Here is a 24,397-nt window from a genome sequence, read left to right as displayed (position 1 = left end):
TGCAAGCAGGACAAGCAATGCCAAACTTTTGATTACGGGTGAGTAAGGCTAGATGGCGCTATAAATAGTTTTATGTTTTGGAGTTAGGTGGCGCTAGTTAACACAATAATCCATGGAACTTTTAAAGTCCTTTATTTAGTCCATTTTAAAGTTATATTAATGAGTTTTAAAATATACCTTACAAACTTTTTTTAACGTTTAGTTGTATTTTATTGTTTTTAATTTTTGCTGTAATTTTTAAATTTTTTTCAACTTCTCTAGACTATTACATCTGTTTTCTATACAATGTACAGGGTATAATTAATAAAAAAATTCAAGGATTTAACTATGTGAATACATTTGATCATAATTTACATGAAAGAGATAGCTATTTAGCGCTCAAACTGCCTATTATCTGTAAAATAAATGTCTTAGGGACTTTCATTTGCTGTTTGTGCAATATTTGTACTCATAAACTTCCTCATTATTTCAGGGTTGGTGCTAAAGGCAATGCAACCTGCAACCTCAGCAACCTGGGAGACACCGACCTTCGCGCCCAGAACCTGATCCAGCGTCACCCAGACTATGATATCTACGTTCGAAGAGTCCTCTGCGAGCAAATGGCTCCATCCCCCCTCCAACCCCAGTTCGACGAAGAAAGCCCCCCACTCCACCGCCCAGTCTACCGCCCTGATGAGGAGGAACCCAAAAACCCCTTATTAGACGACTTCCCAGATCTAAGACCTTTTGAATCAAGACCAAACTTCAGACCAAAACCTAACTACATAGATCACGACAGACCTGATGATTACAACTCAAAGCCTAACATAGATAACCCTCCTAGCTACGGAGCTCATAGACCTCCTGAAATCCCATACAGACCTTTAAGACCTTATCCCGTACCTGATCCGTATATGCCTGAAAGACCATGGTTAAGACCAGACCCATATAGACCACAACGGCCAAGACCTGATATACCATATGGCCCTGAAAAGCCTCAAAGACCAGAGGATTACAGACCTATAAGACCGAATGACCCATATGGACCTGATGATCCGTACAAGCCGGATAGACCAAGACCTGATCCTTATAGACCTGACTATAGACCTGATGAACCATACAGACCCAGTTATAATAGACCTTTCAACCATTCGCGTCCAAAACCAGATCCATATGACGAGCTGCAGTTCCAAGGAGGTTATGGAAGACCTAAACCAGACCCAGGTCTTTGGAGACCAGACCCTATTTACCCGCCTTCACCAAATGATGATGTGCCTGACTTGTACGGACTTAAACCAGTAAGGCCTGAAAGACCTCCATATAAACCGGATGATCCTGAGTATCATTATATTGTCAGACCAAATAAAAAACCAAAACCTCAACACGATTACAATAGACCTGCTGAAGACCCATATAAACCTAATAAACCTGACTATGAATCCAATAGACCTGATCCTTATTCACCAAATAAACCTGATCCGATTGAAGATAGCGGCTACGGTAATAAACCAATTCAAGATTACCCTACAAAGCCAAATGATGGATATAAACCTAAACCAGACTCATACGATCCTGGACCAATAGGACCACCAGATAGACCGTATAGACCTAACAGACCTTATGATTATCCATCAAGACCAAATGAGAAACCTAGCTACAATTACAATAGTCAGTACGCTAGTGGCTACGGACAGAGCCAAGATAACTCAATTCATGTAGAAATATACGATCCTCCAAGACCTTATAAGCCAATGAGGCCTTTGCAAACCTTACCAAGCCAAAGTTATGGTCAAAATTATGGCTATGGTATCTCCTCTGGTCACCATTCTTATGCTCCTCCTCCTAATACTCATTTAGGATATGGTCCAATTGAAGGTCTGTATGGTCAGAATTATAATAAACCGGATGAAAGACCTGACCGACCTTATGGTCAAGGTTCTTACGGTCAAAATTTTGACCAACCTGGCTATGGTCCCCAAAACCCTCAAGTTTCTAAACCATCGTATGGAAGCCAAGGTTATGAAAATGATTTTACAGATCATGGGTCAGGTTATGGTGAAAACCGACCAGCTTATGGTCAATATGATAAACCCTATGGGAGTAATAGACCTTCATATACTAGTCCCAAACCTTCCTATGGTACAAATCAAGATAGTCCTTCTTATAGTACTCAGAGGCCTTACGGAGAAACTCAAGAAAAACCACCATATGGATCTCAATCATCTTATGGAAACGACCCAAACAGACCTGACGGAAATGACAGACCTTATGGAAACAACCAGAATGGTCAAGATTATAACCAGAGTCAGAAGCCAAATGAGACGTATAGACCTGATGTGAGACCTGTATATGAGTATGAACTAGAAAAACCTGGTAATGTCCCTAGCTACATCGTGAGACCCAATGGAGACGTGGTAACCTCAAGACCTGTGACTGTTGGTGATTATGGGAAACCAGGATATGATAGGCCAGGGTATGGCAAACCAGGTTATGGGTATGGTGACAAACCAGGCTATGGAGAAAAACCAGGATATGTAGACAAACCAGATTATGGCGAAAAACCACTGTATGGAGGATATGGAGATAAGCCAGCGTATAATAGACCAGTGTATGGCAGTGAAGGTGACAGTGGTTATGGGTCTAAACCAGGGTATGTTGAAAGACCAGAGTATGACAAGCCATATGACAGACCGTCATATGGAGGTGGTAGTAAACCTGGGTCTAAGCCAGGGTATGACAAACCTGGCTATGATACAGAGTTTGGAGAAAAACCGGGGTATGGAGGGGATGGGAATGGACCAGGGTATGGAGATGCAGGGTACAGAGATCCAGGGAAGCTGGGCAGTTATAAAGGTAAGTGTTATGATCATTGGTTTTAATTGGTTCAACTGAATATTACGTAATTAAAACATCTGCCTCAATATTTTGGTCGATAATGTATGATTGTCTCTGTCAGACATTTGCGTAAGGTACAGCGGGGCAAATCTCGACTGGGGGCAAATGTAACTGGTCCATTTTTTCCATGTTTTAATGTTCCAATAGAGTGTCCACCAGTTATATATGGTAGGTGTTTTCAGTGGATACATGTAGAACTCAACATCATAGTGTAATAATGGAAAAAATGGATCAGTTACAATTGTCCCCTAATCGAGATTGGCCCCGCTGTATTTAATGTTGTATTTTTCGCCAATTTGATTTAAGTAGTTTCTGAAATCAGGTGGTAAATGCACGAACAATAATTTGTTCGATGATTTTTACCTACAATTCTGTGGGTCTAGTGAAAAAGGGTATAACTCAAATTGACTCGGTGAAAAAGGTCACAAGTCCGAGGTGGGACTTGTGCCCTTTTTCACCGAGTCAATTTGAGTTATACCCTTTTTCACTAGACCCACAGAATTATTACCGACGAAATAGAGATGCAAATTTAGAGCAACCTAAATTTTGGTAGCATAGTGTACACTGTGTAATTGTGAATAGAGAATAGAGAATTTATTTGCATAAATACCACATACATATGTATGTATTACATACATGGACCCTGATAAGGGTGTAGCAAAGTGCAAATGTGTCACTTAGGTACTAACTAATACTATTGTCCCAGATTTGTAAGAACCTCTTTTTGACACATGACAGCGTCCACAAAACGTAAACTCGCGCAACCTAATGAAATTTTAAATAAAATCCTGTAATAATATTAAAAAACATCAAGTACTTAAAAACAATATTTCGCTTACTTTAAACATAGTCTAACACATGTTACATTTTTGCGGATCTTCGTTAGTGAGTATTGTACGATATTAATTTATCACGCCGGATTTACTTATTATGTCATTTATCATTTATTTTTATTTTTAAATAAGTGCTGTGGCAGAGTCTGTCATATCGATTCAAATGACATTTCAGTAAGTTGATAGAACTCGTATATTTGTTTAAGCACCTCCTTGTACATTGGGCCTAATCGATTCAACCAATTCGAAATTAATCGTTAGATTTGGCAAACGATACGTCTTAGCCACATCGCAACATACTTCAAAACAAATGTGTCAAAAATGTGAACTTACAAATCTGGGACATTAATAATGATACAGTTTGCTTATTTAAAACAATTGAAAATAATTATGATCAGAATGTTAAGTTTTAAGTACTATAAACTACATGTTATCAATGTTATCATCATCTAAAAAAACTGCTATTTTGTAGTAACATTTATCCACCAGTATAGATTTAACCCTTAAATGCATGAATTTTCCTTTTAACGAGATATCAATATATGTGATAGACAATGGTTTTCTGACTCTGGGAAAAATAATAAAAAAAATATTTAAGATCGATTTTTATACTAAATCAGTGTTAGAATTATATAGGCCAAATCTTATTTATTTAAATATATTGTAATTGGTACGTTTTACTTAAAATAATTACTAGTATTAAAAAGGTAGGTATACTATTTGTGAAACCTTTATGATAAAATGTTTAAACATAAACTAATTACTAACTCCGAAAAAATCTGCCTAAATCACATACTAAAAATCGCCATCGTGTTATTTTTTCACACTTTTCCGCCATTTCATCTTAATCCTTAAATGATGAATAGTAAATCATTATATTATTTACTTTATTTAATTGTATATTAAATAATAATAAATAATGAATAATAACTAAGCAATAAGTAAATGTGATTTTGGATAGCTACATATCGAGCCACGGGCCATCAAATATATGATGCATATATACATCACCATGCATTTAAGGGTTAAGTCGACATATAAAGATTGAGTCTAGTTTTTCAGTTAAGTGTGTGGGGATTTTATTATAGATATTGATGGCTCTGTAATAAGGTCCGTTTTAAATATTTCTAATTTAGGTTCTGGAAGTTCTAGATACTGATGGCGGCGAGGATTTTGACAAAATTTAAATACATGCAGGTTTTTTCTAACAAATAATGCAACTTCCAGAATGTACTATCAGCTGCAAAAGTGCATGGAGAAATTATGAATGAATTCATTGATAAATTCGCCATCTACTTTTGCGGCTGATAGTACAGGGAAGGGAGGATCAGCAGGTTTAAGTTTTTGAAATGGGGGTGTATCATTTTAAACGTAGAAGCACAGTATAATAAAGAGTACTATCGTACAGTATGGCCACTACCGCTCCCCGCTGAAAATACCGCCCCCCCTCTCGGTTACCTCACAGTTACCGCCTGTCAAAAACGCCCAAACACTCGACCTGTCATATTTCACTCATACAAGCAACGCGTTCACGTAGGTACACGAGCTTAGAATGTGTGCTAGGAACGCGCCTCTTTCATATATTTGATCGCCAGTGTCCGAGGTGTGGTAGAAGTATGAAATTCTTTCAAGTTGAGTTTCGTTTTCGAGTTACGTTTTCTTTACACTTACGCAAATATACTTCCAATTCATCTAGGTGATACCTAGCTAGACTAAATTTGTAATTCCCAAAAGTACAATCATCGACAATAAGCTTTACGCGATGACGTATTAGAATTATTTTTATTCTGACGTTACTTTGGGAATTCCTATACACTTATAACAGTTATAACACAGCAAGGTTAACCTATTAATTAAATTAAAACAATACACTATTAAATAAAACGATTAAATTGTACGCGGAAACATATGCAAGAACAAATTGTTTCGCATATGTTCAGCTAATTTTTTTGCTAGATAAAAAAACGAAATTAGTAGTCCTCAAACACGATTGCAAAAATAGTTATTTGTTTTACAAGGGGGCAAAGTAGTTGTTTAACCGCACGTGCCAATATTGATACCTGAGCAAGCGAAAGATTCCAATATTGAACCGCGAGCGTAGCGAGTGGTTCAAAAAGTGGAATCTTGAGCGTTGCGAGGGTATCAAGGCACGAAGGTTAAACAAACTTTGCCACCAAGTGAAACACAACATTTTTCACCACACCAACACGAACAAAATACTGACTATAAAACATCCAAATAAATCAAATCCATTAATTTATTCAATATTTATGATTCAAAATCATCATTTATAGGTAAAATCTAGCCGCCAGATTAAGACATCGAGTTAAAATTTGTATGAAATTACTTTGCCCCCTTGTTGATAAAATGCAATTTTGCTATCGGTTTTCGAATAGCAAAGAAAGCCTTTACCAGTTGGTGTGGTGAAAAAATAATTAAATACCTAGTTTTAATTTGAGTTGATATTTTTAATTTAGATTTTATCAAGGCTTGAGACTTTTCACTGTGTCAATTATTTGTTTTGATATTTAATCATTACTAGCTTGTGCCCGCGGCTTCGCTCGCGTTAGAAAGAGACAAAAAGTAGCCTATGTTACTCTCCAGCCCTTCAACTATCTTTACTTTAATAAATCACGTCAATTCGTCTCTCCGTTTTGCCGTGAAAGACGGACAAACAAACAGACACACACATTTTCCCATTTATAATATTAGTATGGATTTATTAGTGGTGGAAAATTTCACTGGCTAGGCTTTGTTGAAGTCTTGGTAGCTCAGTTGGCTGAGCGCTGGAGTATCGATCCAGAGGTCGCGAGTTCAAGTCTCACCCAGGGCAGATATTTTTCAGTTTTAAATGGTAACCTATCGATGTTTCGAAAATCTTTTGTCCGATTATCACTTGTCCGAAAACGGTTGACAGAATTTTTATAATCCAAATACATTGTTTACCATACTTTCCATATGTCGCTAGTTTGCTATCCCACATTATCGTTTTCCCGAAATTCAATATCCAGAAGAACGATTGCCTACTTTATCATTTGACAACCGATTTGTTTACCACCTTTTTATAAATCCCATGCTACGTAACATCGAAATGTCATTTTCCCTAATACCATTTTATAGAAACTCAATAACCAATCTTATCATCTGACAACCGTTTCGTTAACCACCTTTTCATAAATCCGATGCTAACGCGACATCGAAATGTCATGTTCCCTAATAACATTTAAAAAAAAAAATACAAAAAAAATTGGTTAGGTTACGTCACGGAAACAAACATTTGCTAGAAAAGTGGGTTAGGTTAGAACTGCGACCATACAGAAACAAACTTGTGCTAGAAAAGTGGGTTAGGTTAGGTTAGAACTGCGACCATACAGAAACAAATTTGTGCTAGAAAAGTGGGTTAGGTTAGGTTAGAACTGCGACCATACAGAAACAAACTTGTGCTAGAAAAGTGGGTTAGGTTAGGTTAGAACTGCGGGGGTGCTACGGACAGGAAACCTCCTAGTGTGCCATGTCCCTTCTCATTCCTCTTGATCCGAATGATCCGGAGGAACGGGAAGGGTTCATGGACGGTGCGCCCCGGGGGCAACGGTAAGTAATTTCTTGGTTTCTAAGTTATTGGTTATCGGAGCTGCTAATGTCCTGTCGTGAGGGGTTTTTCCGCAGGTCCTCTGTTCAGCAGAGGTCCTTTTGGATAGGGCCAGGGGGGGGGGGGGGGTTGGTAACCTCTTTAGAGGGACCGTTTTCGGTCGAGAGGGTGCGGTCAGCAAGGCTGCTATGAGTCTTGCTGTTTTTTGGGTCTGTTGATGTCACGGTTATTTCTTTCCAGTACTGTGTTGACCTATTAGTTTGGCGGAATAATTGGTCTTATTGGGCCGTCAAAATTTGCTTAAGGGGGGGTTGCTCCAGAAGTGGTTGCAACGGGTGCGGCGATGTGCCAAGCGCACTCGACATATAGTCGACGCCGGACCAACCGCTGTTTGTCTCGGGGTCGTAGTCATGTTTTGCGGCATCGGACAGACATCGGGGGTCTTGCCTTAACTGGCTGGGCCGCGAGGAAGACAACCTCAATAAAAATCACCCCTAATCCTAAGCGGCGGAGCACCGCGAGAGGATGCATGGCTGTAGTGGAGTCAGTCACTAGTGCTTTCCCCCGTTAGGGTACCGGCCGACACTCGTAACGGGATACGCTAGGCTTATCCTCTGGATGGACGATTTAATTCTTTTTTACTCGTGGGAACTATATGGAATTTAAAAAACTGAAAAATAAAAATGAAGAGGGGAAGCCCAAAATAAAGGGCACAAAAGTGGAGAAGCGCAACCGGAAGATGAAGGAAAGTGGCTCCGAGAAAATGGCGGAAAGCGTGGCAGATATGCTCGCAGCTGCGGACGAGAGTGACAAGTCAGATTGCACTCTGGTAACGGTCAGATCCAGGTCTAACTCGAGTTGCTCTGCGAGTTCTAATATACGACGCTTTTGGGCAAATGACGACACAGCTGAGCAGCAAAGAGCTAATGATGTGGCATCTCAGCCCTTCTTTGATGACTGGGAGGTACCTGACTCCCCTGAGCCAGAAGCGCATGAAGGTCAAGAGGAAAAGACCAAGCGCTCAAGGGGACGTCCGCCAAAGATAGGCGAATATATAGGTTTGGCGGCGGCACAAAGAGCCCTAAAAGAGGCAAAAGGGAAGACTCTCGGGACGGAGGCGGAATTGGCGATTGCACGTCAAACGAAAGAGGCAAGACAGCTGTCAAAGTTGCCTGCAGCAAGTGAAGACTTGAGTCAGAAATCGGCTGAAGATCTTTCGAGGTCAGTAGCGGACCATGTAAATATTATTGAGAACGTGGCTAAAACGTCAAAAAATTTGAAGGGAACCTACGTCAAGGCCCTTAATCAAGCGGCGATTAACATTGCAAAGGCTTTTGATTATTTAAGCCAGCGCACAATTTCGGACGAGACTCGCCAATTGCAGGCAGCGAATAATCATCTGCAAGCAGAGATGGTCAGCCTCCGCGCGGAGTTGGCTCAGCTCAAGTCAGAAGTAGAGCGTACAAAGCAGACGGAGACTCCTGTAAAGGAGGTCCTGCACTCCGGATCAGGCGAGGACGCAGATATGCCAGACGGGACACTGGACGCGCTGCCTGCCTTGAAGGAAAATTCGTTGTCACAGAAGAGTCAACCGGTGATTGATCTTACGCCCGCGTCCAAGGACGACGAATTCATGCGTGCAGTGGCCCTCCGGGTGGGAGAAATTGTAAGCGCACGCCTGGATGGACTAGAAGCCGAGGGTCGTCTGCTACCAGCTAAACAATTGAGACCAGCATTGGCAACAGACAAGAAGAAGCAGGTTGCAGTGTCCACGGCTTCTGCTGCGGTGAGAGTGACTGCTGGAACCAGTGGTAAAATAGTAATAGATGCCACTAAAAAGCCACAGTCCGCTCCAGCTCCTGGAGTTAAAAAGAAGGCCACAAAAAAGGCTACAAAGAATAAAGGTGGGACTCAGAACCAACCATTAACGCTGACGCCCATACCTCGCTCCCTGCCACCTGCCCCTGCCACTATGAAAGAGGGCTGGAACGTAGTAGCAAGCAAGGGGAATAAGCGAAAGACTGATCGTGCTGCCCCAGTGCAGTTAACAGAAAAGGCGAAAGCCCAAAAGCTTAAAGCCCCGCGATCAGCGGCTGTGGTGTTGACTCTACAACCGGAAGCAGTAGAAAAAGGCATCACATACAAAGACGTGATTGCCGAGGCTAAGACCAAAGTCCAACTGGCGGATATAGATATTCCTGGTGGACTGCGTTTCAGGCGGGCGGCTACCGGAGCGTGTGTTCTTGAGATACCTGGAGCATCTAGTAGCGAAAAAGCGGATAAGCTAGCTGACGCAATAAGACAACAGATCGACGGTGAAAAGATACGGGTATCAAGGCCAACAAAAACCGTGGACATTCGCGTCACTGGCCTGGACGATTCGGTTACCTCAGAAGAAGTGGTAGCGGCGGTGGCACGAACCGGAGGTTGTACTATTGATACGGTGAAGGCCGGAGAAATACGCCAGGGATTCTCAGGACTTGGTACAGTGTGGGTTCAATGCCCGATAGTGGCGGCTAAAAAAGTGGTAGCTGGGGGTCGCCTACTGGTAGGATGGGTCTCGGCTCAGGTAAAGCTACTAGAGAAGAGGCCTTTACGATGCTTCCGGTGCCTAAGAAATGGGCACGTAAGGGCGCAGTGCACAGCGGAAACGGACCGGTCTGAAAGCTGCTTTCAGTGCGGCAAAGAGGGTCACAAAGCGGCTAATTGCACTGCCGCGCCACACTGTGCGGAGTGCGCGGCAGCTAGCAAGCCGTCAGAACACAGAATAGGCAGCAAGGCGTGTACTACCCTTAAAAATGCCGGGAAATTGAAGAAGACCAATGCTTCAGGTAACCCTCGGGCCCTCTCGCAGTCGGTCGTGTCACCCACCGTGGTCGTGACAGAGGAGGCACAAACAATGGCCGTCGATTAAATGGCGACCATTGAATTTTTACAGGGGAACCTCAACCACGCTGCTAAGGCTCAGGACCTCCTCCATCAAAGCATGGCACAGTGGTCGATACACATTGCTGTAGTAGCAGAGCCCTATTATGTGCCTGACAGAGATGACTGGGCCGGGGACCTGGACGGAACCGTGGCCATAGCTACGCGGAGCGCTGCCGGCTCCAACCCATTTAAAAGCGTAACAAAAGGACACGGCTGTGTTGCGGTGGTTTGCGGGGATTTGGCAGTAGTTGGGGCATACTTCTCCCCAAATAAAACACTCGCAGAATTTGAGAGCTTTCTTGTTGACGTCGGTGCTCTTGTTGGCCAGCTGTATCCTTTGCCCGTCATCGTAGCCGGCGATTTTAATGCAAAGAATGCGGCGTGGGGTTGCCCAGTGACGGATCCGAGGGGACGTGCTCTTTTAGAGTGGGCAATTACTGCCAATCTGGCTGTCATGAATAAGGGAACAGCAAACACATGTGTGCGGCAACAGGGCGGCTCCATCGTCGATGTCACGTTTGCGAGCGCTGCCCTATTATACCGGGTTCAGGCATGGGAAGTTTTGGTGGATGTCGAGACCTTGTCAGATCATCGTTATATCCGATTTGGGGTCTCTGGACTCCCAAGGCTCTTTCTCCCAAGGCGGAATGATCCAGTTGAAAACGGTCCACGTTGGGTGATCAAGAAACTTGATCGAGAAGCCCTAGAATTGGCGGCAATGGTACGCTCATGGACGCCGGAACCGGAAGTGGTGACCGATATCGAGGCCGAAGCAGAATGGTTCCGCAGCTGTATGACGGAGATCTGCGACGTTTCCATGCCTCGTTCCAAAGCCTTTTCTTCTCGACGCTCGGTGTACTGGTGGTCTCCAGATCTTGCGCTGTTACGCGAACAGTGTGTGCTCGCGAGACGCCAGTACACGCGACAACGAAGGCGGCAGCATCGAGACGAAGTGACAGAAGTAGCCCTATACACTAAATATAAGGAGGCAAAAGAGGCACTAAAAGTCGCAATAGGGCAAGCCATTGACCGGTCACGAGAGGAGTTTCTGGAGTCTCTGAATAAAGATCCATGGGGGAGGCCGTACAAACTCGTTAGGCAAAAGCTTCGACCTTGGGCTCCTCCGCTGACGCAGAGTCTTCAACCTGAACTGTTAGATGATGTAGTTGCGGCCCTTTTTCCTCACAGGCCCCTGCAAAATCCACCGCCTATGGCACTACCTAGGGCAGCTGAAAGGCAACGAGAAGCAGAAGCCGAGACACCTCCTGTCACCGAGGGTGAGCTGGGAGCGGCAGTTTTGAGGCTAAGGGCCAAAAATACGGCACCTGGATTAGACGGAATCCCTGGTCGAGCCTGGGTGTTAGCTATGGAGGCCCTAGAGCCAAGGTTACGCCGGTTTTTCAGTGCATGTCTCGAGCAGGGCCAATTTCCTGACTCTTGGAAAATCGGTCGGTTGGTTCTTCTGAGGAAAGAGGGTCGTCCTGCGGATTCACCGTCAGCCTACCGGCCCATAGTGCTGCTTGATGAGGTGGGAAAGCTTTTTGAGCGGATTATCGCTACCCGTCTTATCAAGCATTTAATGACAAAAGGTCCGGATCTGGACAATTGCCAATTTGGATTCCGCAGAGGTCGCTCAACAGTACATGCGATCCTGCGGGTGAAAAAACTAGCGGACGATGCAGTGTCTCAGGGCGAGGTCATCTTGGCAGTGTCGTTAGATATTGCTAATGCCTTTAATACACTCCCCTGGGATTGCATACACGAAGCGCTCTTGTACCATCAAGTGCCTCACCATCTTAGCCAAATAGTGAAGGCCTACTTGCTGCGGCGTTTTGTGGCCTTCCCCGGGCAGCATGAGTGGGGACGATGGGAAATGGTGTGCGGTGTTCCACAGGGGTCGGTGTTGGGACCACTCCTGTGGAACATTGGGTATGATTGGGTTCTACGGGGAGCCCTTCTGCGCGGGGTCAACCTAGTATGCTACGCGGATGATACCCTTGTAACAGCGCGCGGAAAAACATTTAGAGACGCTGCTATTCTTGCAACGGCGGCCGTGGCCCATACAGTAGGAAAAATACGACGTTTAGGTTTAGAGGTCGCGTTGAATAAGTCAGAGGCAATATGTTTTCACGGGCCTAGGAAGGCGCCCCAGGCTGGGGCTCATATAGTTGTGGGGGGTGTCCAGATCGCAGTCAAACCCTCGATGCGGTATCTGGGTATCATGCTAGACAGCCGCTGGTCCTTTCAGGCCCATTTTGACCGGCTGACACCGAAGCTATTGAGCGCAGCTGCTGCACTCGGGCGCCTACTCCCAAATATTGGGGGGCCAAAAGCGTCATGCCGGCGCCTATACACAGGAGTTGTGCGTTCCATAGCCCTGTACGGAGCTCCAGTGTGGGCTGGTGGTCTTAGTAGCAAGAACGTCACCCAACTGCGTCAAGCGCAACGGGTGATGGCAATAAGATCTGTGCGGGGCTATAGGACAATATCCGGAGAGGCTGCATGCGTGCTGGCTGGATCCCTGCCATGGGACTTGGACGCGAGAGCCCTTGCGTCCGTTTTCTTTTGGCGTGAGGAGGCGCGGGCTCGGGATTTCTGGCCAGCGCCACGTGAGATCGAAGCCAAACATAATGAACTCTCTCGTGAGGCATTAAATGAGTGGGTGGACCGGCTCGAACGACCAAGTGCGGGCGTCCGGACAATTGAGGCGATTCGTCCAGTCATGTCCCTATGGCTAGAACGACCACATGGCGCTCTCACTTTCCGGCTTGTGCAGATTCTCTCGGGGCACGGTTCCTTCGGGAGCTATCTTCACAAGATTGCTGGCAGAGAGCCAACGGAGGAATGCCACGAATGCGGCGCGGCAGTTGATACCGCACAGCACACGCTGGAGGAGTGCCCAGTGTGGGGACCAGAGCGTGCTGACGTAATTGCCATAGTGGGGCCGGATCTATCGCTGCCTGCCGTGGTCAAATCCATGGTAGACAGTGAAAGATCGTGGCATACAATACAGACCTTTTGCGAAGACGTCATACAGCAAAAGGAAATGGCGGAACGCGCTAGAGAGATCGCCCCAATGGCCGACCAACGGCGCCGCAAGCGTGCTCGACGCAGACGGGTCGCACACGACCGCCGCCTGCCTCCGTAGGTTGATCGCAGGATGACAGGCACGGGGACGCCTGCCATCCATTGCACACGCGGTCCCTGAGAGGTCAACCGTACCGAGTACGGTTCTACATAAAACGAGGTCATGAAGGGCCTCCGGAGGTGGTGCTCTGCACTGCGGACTGGTGCTGGTGGTACTGTAGACGAAAAGCGCAAGTGTTCCTGCAGCCCACCGCTACAGCACAATGGCGGCAGATGGGGGGGTCGTTTAGTGGGTAGACTTGAGGCCTCATTAGCCCTTAACAAGGAGTCCCACATAACCACTTGGGTCCGTCCCCGCACCCAAGTGGTATGCGAAATTGCATTTTCCCCCCCCTAAACAAAAAAAAAAAAAAAAAAAGGTTAGAACTGCGACCATACAGAAACAAATTTGTGCTAGAAAAGTGGGTTAGGTTAGGTTAGAACTGCGACCATACAGAAACAAACTTGTGCTAGAAAAGTGGGTTAGGTTAGGTTAGAACTGCGACCATACAGAAACAAACTTGTGCTAGAAAATTGGGTTAGGTTAGGTTAGAACTGCGACCATACAGAAATAAACTTGTGCTAGAAAAGTGGGTTAGGTTAGGTTAGAACTGCGACCATATAGAAACAAACTTGTGCTAGAAAAGTGGGTTAGGTTAGGTTAGAACTGCAAAACTGCAAAACAAACCTTTGCCATAAACCCTTATGGCAAGGATTCTTAAGTCAAGTAGAACTGCGACCGTGAGGGTCGGCAACAAACTTTTGTTAGAAAATTAAGGATTTACTGAACTTTTGATATAGCGGCGAATTATAAAACTATACTCCATACAAAATAGCTGTCAAATGATACTTAGGAATTTTAACAAGTTTTAATTCGAATTTCGAAGTTTTGATATAGCGGCTAAATAATATTTCGAATTAAAAACTTTACGCGACAAAAAGTAGTTGTCAAATGATTCTTAGGCATTTTAATAAGTGTTGATTCGAATCATAAGCGAAACAAAATTACAGCGAAATAAGAATGGGGAAAATAATAATAGGGGAAAATAATAATAGGGGAAAAGTACTTTCGGGCAAACAAAACTTAGGGCAATTAATAAAATGGGAAGCGTTTTCGGGCTATTAACTTTCGACATTACAATTTTCGACTTTTTGATAGGTAACCGTTTTAAATTTAACACTTTAAGTTTTCGCGCTTTGTACACATATTTAAAGTCACACACAGGTCGAACGCGATTAATTAACATTATTTTTACCTTTTTTCCCAACTTTTTTTTTAAATATAGTTTTAAATTTATTCTAAATATCTAAATAATTAAACTCCATATGATACGTAATTTATAATAAAAAGGATGACCAAACTAAGGTCACGCCCGTCTGTCCTTTTGTTTTATTTAATTGTGTTAAATTAAACAATATAATGTTTTGGCGGTCCTTCAACCGCGAAGTTAAAACTGGTGAAATTCTCAGTCCTCGTGTACAAATTTTGTACTTAATACCTATTCTAAAATTTATTTTGTACTTTTTATTGAGTATCAAAACAAATAATACGACCGACTGGTCTGGCTCAGTCGGTAGTGACCCTGCCTGCTAAGCCGCGGTCCTGGGTTCGAATCCCGGTAAGGGCATTTATTTGTGTGATGAGCACAGATATTTGTTCCTGAGTCATGGGTTTTTTCTATGTTGGTATATAAGTATGTATTTATCTATTTAAGCATGTATATCGTCGCTTAGTACCCATAGTACAAGCTTTGCTTAGTTTGGGGCTAAGTTGATCTGTGTAAGGTGTCCGCAATATTTATTTATTTATAAATGCTTTCAGGATTCAAGGGGCCAATTTTTAAAATTCACGATAATGCACGATTTCGCCATTCAAAAGTGTGTGAAAAACGACGATATGCTATTTTTAACCCCCGACGCAAAAACGAAGGGGTGTTATAAGTTTGACGTGTCCGTCTGTCTGTCTGTCTGTTTGTCTGTCTGTCTGTGTGTGTGTCTGTCTGTGGCATCGTAGCTCCCGAACGGATGAACCGATTTCGATTTAGTTTTTTTTTCTGAAAGCTGAGTTAGTCGGGAGTGTTCTTAGCTATGTTTCATGAAAATCGGTCTACTATGTCGCGGTGGGGGGTTTTCAAAATTTTAATTTTGTGGTTATTGAATATCAAACTGTAGACATTATGAACCTGGTGGTATTGATATTGACCAGTCGTCTTCAATTTTTAAACCCCGACGCAAAAACGACGGGGTGTTATAAATTTGACGTGTCTGTCTGTCTGTCTGTCTGTCTTTGTGTGTGTCTGTCTGTGACATCGTAGCTCCCGAACGGATGAACCGATTTCGATTTAGTTTTTTTTTTTGTTTGAAAGCTGAGTCAGTCGGGAGTGTTCTTAGCTATGTTTCATGAAAATAGGTCCACTATGTCGCGGTCGGGGGTTTTTTCAAAATTTTAATTTTGTGGTTAGCTTAGTTATCATATTAGGCTAGTAGTGGAGATAATAATATTGAAATAAATCCAAGAAACCAAGTGGTCGACGTGCAGAAATAGGTCCCCAGGAAATTAATACTACGACCGGTCTGACGCAGTCGGTAGTGACCCTGCCTGCTGCGCCGCGGTCCCGGGTTCGAATCCCGGTAAGGGCATTTATTTGTGTGATGAGCACAGATATTTGTTCCTGAGTCATGGATGTTTTCTATGTATATAAGTATTTATATATTATATATATCGTTGTCTGAGTACCCACAACACAAGCCTTCTTGAGCTTACCGTGGGCCTCAGTCAATCTGTGTAAGAATGTCCTATTAAAAAAAAAAAGTTATTTTGTTCTACAAGGGGGCAATGTTGATACTTTAGCTAGCTATTGATTGAGAATGTGAAATCTTGAGTGCTGTGAGGGTACCCATGCAATATCGGAATCTTTGGCATAGCACGTGCGATTAAACAACAACTTTATCCTCTTGTAAAACAAATAACTATTAATTAATAAGTTTCAATCCAGACGCTTTATTACTCGTATAGTATAAGGTAACGGACCCAATCATGGACACTTTAAGGAAAAATTTCACATGTTTTAGATATTTTTTGAAAGTTGGGAGTCGCACTATATATTAATACTTTTGGAAGCTTAATGGTGACTACTGACTATATGGAAGTAATTAAATATGTATATCTATATTAACGAAAAGAATCTCAAAAAGCAATGTACAACGTATATTGAATCTAAAATTTTCAGAAGTCTAATTGACATATAAACATTGTTGCCTAGTAACCACAATTTTACCCAATGAGGTTTTAATACTTTCCCTCAACAATGTGTGTCAAGCCGATTCTTTTTCTCAGTTCATTGAGCCTCGGTCTTGGCATTGGTTTAGTAAACATGTCTGCCAATTGATCTGTTGTGGTTATCCTTTCCACGGTTATTAATCCTTCAAGGACTTTTTCTCTCACGAAGAAGTGCCTAATTTGTATATGTTTCGTTCTCTTATGGAATTCAGGATTGTGAGCAAGTCGAATTGCTGATTCATTATCAACGAAGAGAATTGGCACTTCTTTAAGCTGAGTCAGCATATTAAATACTCTCTGAAGCCAGATTAATTCTTTTGTGGCTTCACTTGCGGCAACGATCTCGGCTTCAGTGGTAGAGATTGAAACTGATGGTTGTCTTTGGCTCAGCCACGAGACAGCTCCTCCCGAGTATAAACAGGTGACACCAGTGGTCGATCTTCCTGTTGTTTGATCTCCCCCGTGGTCAGCGTCACTGTATCCAACAATAAAGCCTTCGGGATGGTCTAATTTGTATTTTATACCAAAGCTGGTTGTTCCCTTCAAGTATCTAAAAATATTTTTGACCATGAGCCAATCCGAATCGTCGGGGTTCTCAAGCTTTCTAGATGCAATACCGACAGCATAAGCAATATCTGGACGTGTTCCAACCATCAGGTACGTCAGAGCACCTACTGCTTCTCTGTATGGAAAATTCTTTTCGCGTTGTGCGACTTTCCCTTTTTCACTAGTCTGTGACACTGATTCCTTTTGAATGGGAGTTGAAATAGGGTTACAGTCACTCATATGGAATCTTTCCAGAATCTTTTTTGTATAAGATTCTTGCTTTATTCCGACAGATCCATCTTCTTCTTGTGTTATTTCTAATCCTAAGTAGTAGGATGCAGGCTTTGTCGTTATCTTGAACCTTTTTTGCAAATCATTCAAAAAATCTTTGGTAACTTCTGCATCAGTAGCAGCAACTAGTCCATCATCCACATACAAGGTTATGAGAAGCTTCTTTCCATTTGTCTTCTTAGTAAACAAACAACTATCTGCATCACTCTGTGTAAAGCCTAAGTCTAAAAGGATTTCAGCGAAGCATGAGTTCCAACAGCGTGGTGCTTGTTTAAGTCCATATAGACTGCGCTTTAACTTTAAGACTTTGTTGGAGCTGCCATCATTAAAACCTTCTGGCTGTTCCATATATATGTCTTCTTGAAGTCTTCCATATAGGAATGCTGTTGAGACGTCAAATTGCGTAAGTACCAGCCTTTCCTTAGCTGCAACGCTTATAAGCGCTCTTATTGTTGCCATCCTTGCAACGGGACTGAAAGTTTGGTCATAATCAATTCCTTTTCGCTGTTTAAAGCCCTTTACTACAAGTCGTGCTTTAAATTTATCTATAGAGCCATCAGGATTTCTCTTGATTCTATATACCCATTTTGATGAGAGTGCCTTTCTATTTGGTGGCAGTTCACTAAGTGTCCACACGTCGTTCTCTTTTAAAGATGCTAGCTCTCTTTTCATAGCGTCCTCCCATTTTCCTCTTAGAGGGCTCTTCATAGCCTCCTTGTAGGACTGAGGATCTGTAAGGGTATCAACATTACATACATAGTCGTCGAATTTCTTTGGAGGTCGAAGGGTCGATCTTGGTCTTAAGTCGTATTTGGGCTGTAAGGAATGTTCGGTGTCAAAGAATGGTTCTTCCTGTTCTTCGATAGGAACTGACTCAGACGCGATTGGATTAGTCTCCTCTGCTAAACCTTCTAATCTTTCCTCAGAGAATGCCTCTTCTTCGATAGGAACTGACTCAGACGCGATTGGATTAGTCACCTCCGCTAAACCTTCTGATCTTTCCTCAGAGAATGATGAATCTTCGACTTCTTGTCTTTCATCGACTCGAAATGGCATTTCACCGACATGTATTGTGTCTTCGACTTGATTTTCCTCCCTAAATTCGAACGGCGATGTATTTTCTTGGGGATATATTGGCGAGTCGTTTGGTACTGGCACACCAAACTTGAATGCTGGACGAATTTCTGGTGAGACAATTTTTATTTCCAGTTCATTCTTTTTCGAATCTCTAGATTTATGGGGCACTTTAATCTCAGAGTAGTTTTGTCTGTTGAGCGGCTTTTCGTCAAATATGACATCGCGAGATCGTATAAGTCTATATTTGTCATTTTCTATTGCCGCCCATATACGATAACCGTCATCATTATCGTATCCGACAAGTCTTCCTTTAAGCGCTTTCTTCGAAAGTTTCTGTCTCTTTTGCTTGGGAATGTGAGCATAACACGTGCTGCCAATTATCTTTAAATGCGATATCTTTGGTTTCTTGCCATTCCATAGTTCAAACGGTGACTTATTCTCCACTCTGGAGGGACCTGTTCTATTAATGACGTATGTTACCGTGTTAACAATCTCTGCCCAAAGCGCTTGAGGAAAGCCTTCGCCGCTATACATGATCGTTCTTGCTGCTTCGACTAACGTGCGATGATCACGTTCGCAACAACCGCTTTGCTCCGGCGTGTATGGCATTGTCAGCCTCTGTTTGATTCCATTCTTTGCAAGAATATCTCTGACATCTTTATTGTCATATTCGCCTCCATTGTCACTCAAAAGTGTCTTTATTGGGTGACCTTGATTGTGAGCTTCTAAAATCATTTGTTCTAGTTTTTGTTTTACTTCAGACTTGGCTTTCATAAAGTAAATCATACGATATCCAGAGTAATCGTCACGAAATAGTACGAAATATCGTAAATCTGTGATAGAGTTGGGAAATGGTCCACACACGTCACTATGAATTAGCTCACCTGGATGTGATGCTCTACTTCTCGTACCGAATTTTAGCTTGTGCGATTTACTAAAGATGCAGCTTTCACATAATGAATCATCAATGGGAAGCTCTATCCCTAACTCTCGTTTCACAAACGCTCTAATATGCCGCTTATTCTGGTGGGCAAATCTCTCATGGTAAAGTTGAGTCTCTGTTGTCAGACAGGCTACCATCTTCTTTGGTATGACATTCTGGACATCTAATTTATAGAGACCACCAAATTTGTTTCGTCTTCCGATAACCTTGACATTTCCATTTATAGATATACTGCAATTTTGAGTTGTAGATATAAACTTGCTATCGGGATTCTTATCGTGAGCTGCTAGGACCGAGAATAGATTTTTCTGGATACCTGGAACATACCATACATCTTCTAAAGTAATAGTTGAGACTTTTTCATTAACATTCGTTTCTAAGACTACCGATCCTTTTCCTTTGGCTTGTAAAACATGACCATTGGCTGTTGTAAAGGTATGCCTGTCATCAAAATTATTGAAAGTTGTAAACAAGTCGCTTCTATTTGTTATATGGCTAGTGGCACCATTATCTACGTACCAATTGTCCTTGTCATGCTCGACGACTAAGACTTCTTCCTGCACCAGCATTACTGTCATATTAACTACTGACGCTTGGGAAGTTGATGGCGTACTTTCACCCTTCTGTGCATTTATGTTCTTCGGAGGTTTGCCATCTCGTATCCACTTTTGACAGTTCTTGACACGATGACCGATTTTAGAACAGTAATTGCATTTAATCTTTTTATCTTTGTTTTTCTTATCGATTACTCGAACATCATTTGAGTGAGTAACTAATGCTTCTTGATCAGGCACAGGACCCTTGATTGATCTTTCGTAAGCACAAAGATGATTTGTCAAACTCTCTATTGTTCTATCTGCTTTCGGAACTAAAAGCCAGCTACTTTTAAAAGTAGAATATTCCTCACTTAGTGTATCAAGAATTTTGCAGATCAATAATAGTTCGGGTAACTCTTTATCATCTTTTTTCAAGTCTTGATTAAGTTCGGACCACATATTCTTCAATTTACTCATGTGAGTCGCTATGTCATCTTCTGGACTCCTTTTGAATCCAAAGAAGCTCATGCATAGATTATAGCTTTTGTCTTCGTTAGTTCCGTCAAACAATCTATGGAGTTCTAACCAGACTTCTCGAGCAGTGTTGTACCGCATGACCTTTTGAAGTGTTTCATCTGTCATGTTGCTTGTTAGGAGAAGCAGAGCACTGCAGTCAGCCTTGGTGTAGGTAGCAAGCTGGTCTCCTGCTCCTGCTGCCGCTGCGGCCTCTGCTCCCTCTACTTGAGCGGGTTTCGCTAATTTGCCTTCAACAACATCCAACGCATTTGGAATGCTTCTTAAGGCGATACATATCTTATATTTCCACGTTGACCAATTTGTTTTTCCTTCTAGGTTGCCGATCAACAATTTTGTAGTCATTAAATTATCCATTATTACTCTGGGCACATCACCTTTTAAAGTTGGGAGTCGCACTATATATTAATACTTTTGGAAGCTTAATGGTGACTACTGACTATATGGAAGTAATTAAATATGTATATCTATATTAACGAAAAGAATCTCAAAAAGCAATGTACAACGTATATTGAATCTAAAATTTTCAGAAGTCTAATTGACATATAAACATTGTTGCCTAGTAACCACAATTTTACGCAATGAGGTTTTAATATATTTCACTGATAAATGTAAAAATTCTACCGCTAAGCGTGTTAAATCTTGAATGTCCTATCCTTCTTTTACATTTCAAGCGTATTGCAGAATAGATACTCCTATTGGTTTCTTGACGGCAGTTCTCCAGTAATGGATCCCCCATTATGGACAGAGAAATAAGTTTAAAATTTCACTTTTAAAGCCAACTGATATTCAATGAGTCAATTTTATACACCATAAATAAAATTAGTTTGGGTTATTTTAACATAGGACTGTTTCTTGTAAATTTTGGTTTTGTAAATTGTTCCTTGTCCATCATAGGAGGTACGCAGTTTTTCGGTTCCAGTAATGGACACTCGCAAAATAACGCTATTTCTCTATATTTTTGGAGCAACAAACTAGTATGTTTTATACCTTATCTCATGCTTAATGCAATAAGTAAAACTCATTCAAATTTACACCGAGTATTATTTTTTTATTATTTTATACATGAACTCAACTCTCTTAGCAACATTACTAAGAATTAGTATTTATATTTTTTTCAGTAAACTGGTGAATTTTATCTTGTCGCCATCCTTCAGAAATAACCGAATTAATTGAAACTTCCAAATGAAACAGCTCTACAACTCTAGTTTACGGTACATTGCTGTCAGTTTTTAGAAACTAATTTTAGATACTAATTTTTAAGGATTTGTGTTTTTTTTTTGTCCATAATGGCATCACCGTCCATTATAGGGTATTTTACATTAGTGGCCATAGTTATTGTAATGACGTCATTGTATGAGATCACTATAACCTCTGTTAAGACCATCACGCATCACGGCGCTTGTGATAACTCATTTAGAATCCGTCTAGCCTAACTCTGCAGAGATTTTGAAGTGACGAAGTGTGGAAGTACCATTATGAACGAATTTGGTTCTTATGATTATGTAATAGTACATTACGATACAAGTGCGTAAAAAAGGAAGTTCGAAACGACGGTAGGTCATCTGTACTGAAAAACGTCGTACGATACACGCGCGAAAAGGAAATTCGTAACTCGTGTTGATTTAAAACACTCCCTTCGGTCGTGTTTTAATTTATCGCCACTCGTTTCGAACTTCCTTTTTTACGCACTTGTATCGTAATGTACTATTTTGTTTGTTAGCGATTGTTAATGGTTTTTAAAAGTATATTACGGAAACGACAGAAACATAATATGTACTTTTATTACAAATTTGGTAATTTTTATTTTTTATTATAATATTACCTATGAAGGTAGTAGGTATTGTACATTTTTCATAGGTAAGTATCATTTGTGGACTTTTCCATTTGGCATTCCTTGACAACGGGAAAAAATGGCATTTCCATACACCGTGTTCTGGTGTAGGGTAATAAACGATGAAAAAAAAGTAAGAATGAGAAGTGAGGTAACTTAAGTGAGTGCAACTACTTTTACTGTACAATATTTGTTTGCTAAAAAGGTAGTAGGGCATTTTCAGAATTTTGGCCCCCCCAATTAGCATAAGTTGTTAACAAAAATTAACTCGCTGTCAGTTTTGTGACGACAATTATTAAGCTTAAAATCTGTCTAAAACTTTACTTTTTTCACATTCTTAATGTAGATTATCGCTCAAAGTTTATGTAATTAACACAAAAACAATATTTTTATAGAAATTTCATGCTTAATTATCGTCACAAAACTGACAGTGAGTTGAAACGAAAAAACTTAATAATGTATAAATAAATAATAAATAAATAAATATCATAGGACATTCTTACACAGATTGACTGAGCCCCACGGTAAGCTCAAGAAGGCTTATGTTGTGGGTACTCAGACAACGATATATATAATATACAAATACTTATATACATAGAAAACATCCATGACTCAGGAACAAATATCTGGGTGGCTAGCCGAATGGCACAATCGCTCACGAAACGCTCACGAAACGAAGCGCTAGTAGATATCTATCTCTATCGCGCTTGCGTATTGGCGCGACAGAGCCAGCGGCGTATCGCTTTCGTTTGGCGTCGGAGAAATGCCATTCGGCTACGGGGCCTGTGCTCATCACACAAATAAATGCCCTTACCGGGATTGGAACCCGGGACCGCGGCACAGCAGGCAGGGTCACTACCGACTGCGCCAGACCGGTCGTCAAAATAAAATAAAATAAATAACAATTCATATGTACCTAGACTCCTTAACTCAAATAATCTTTTCAATTTAAGATTAGCAGTTAAGTTCATAAATGCATGTACGTTTCTTAGAAATAAACAGATATTTTTTTTTTTAGTTAATTTTTGTTAACAACTTACGCTAAATGGGGGGTCCCAAATTCTAAAAATGCCAAGTAGCATTCATAGTGTCGGGTCGATGACGACCGGTCTGGCGCAGTCGGTAGTGACCCTGCCTGCTACGCCGCGGTCCCGGGTTCAAATCCTGGTAACGGCATTTATTTGTGTGATGAGCACAGATATTTGTTCCTGAGTCATGGATGTTTTCTATGTATATACCTGAGTATTTATATATTATATCGTTGTCTGAGTACCCACAACACAAGCCTTCTTGAGCTTACCGTGGGCCTCAGTGCCCTCAGTCAATCTGTGTAAGAATATCCTATAATATTTTATTTATTTATTTATAGTGTTAGTTCCTAAAATGTAACTTTACTCAAAGCAACAAACCCATGATGGCTGTTTTTGCCGTAATGGAAATAATGGAAGGTCTAAACAATTTACTCGGCCCGCAGTCTACTGGTAAATTGCTATTCGTGCGATATGCGTGGTGCAAGGCACAGGCTTTTGCTTTCATCTGTCTGTTAAGAGGGGGTCGTACGAAATCCTCGAAAAGTGCATTCGGCGTTTAACAAATGCTGCTCACATTTCTAAATTAAATGAAATAAAATAAATGTAGTTATTATCTTAAAGAGTGTGTCTACAACTTTTGACTATTCAGAATCTCTAATTATTAAAGGTATAATAAATAAACCCACGCAAAGTTGACCTAAAATGAGAAAAACGTATGTTGCCGTTTAGTAAACTTTGTTAAAAAAATTCAATACTTTAGTTATAACATTAAGTGATTCTAAAAGCCAGATAAATGGACTAGAAGTTTTGACGTTTTTTATATTTTTCCTCTCAAAGGCAACAAAGAAATTTTACCTTAAATTTAAACTATCGTAAAATTTCCATACATTCGCCATTGCTGTCAGAATTCTCCTTTCGATTAGATGCCGTGAGCGGCTCATCGGAGGCAGACGTGTCGCCGGTCGCTCCGCGTTG

General features: G+C 41.7%; 1 protein-coding gene across 1 annotated transcript in view; it reads left to right on the top strand.

The window, feature by feature from the left end:
- The first annotated feature begins 547 nt into the window (after positions 1–547).
- LOC125238657 overlaps positions 548–24,397 on the top strand; it is an 87,753-nt gene continuing 63,903 nt past the window's right edge. The window contains exon 1 of the mRNA XM_048146048.1: positions 548–2,832. Coding sequence (XP_048002005.1) covers positions 600–2,832 — 2,233 coding nt within the window. The 5' untranslated portion in view covers positions 548–599. The remainder of the gene's footprint in view (positions 2,833–24,397) is intronic.

The sequence above is a fragment of the Leguminivora glycinivorella genome, chromosome 24 (assembly GCF_023078275.1).
Source record: "Leguminivora glycinivorella isolate SPB_JAAS2020 chromosome 24, LegGlyc_1.1, whole genome shotgun sequence".
Lineage (NCBI taxonomy): Eukaryota > Metazoa > Arthropoda > Insecta > Lepidoptera > Tortricidae > Leguminivora > Leguminivora glycinivorella.
This window is presented reverse-complemented; position numbering and strand designations above follow the sequence as displayed.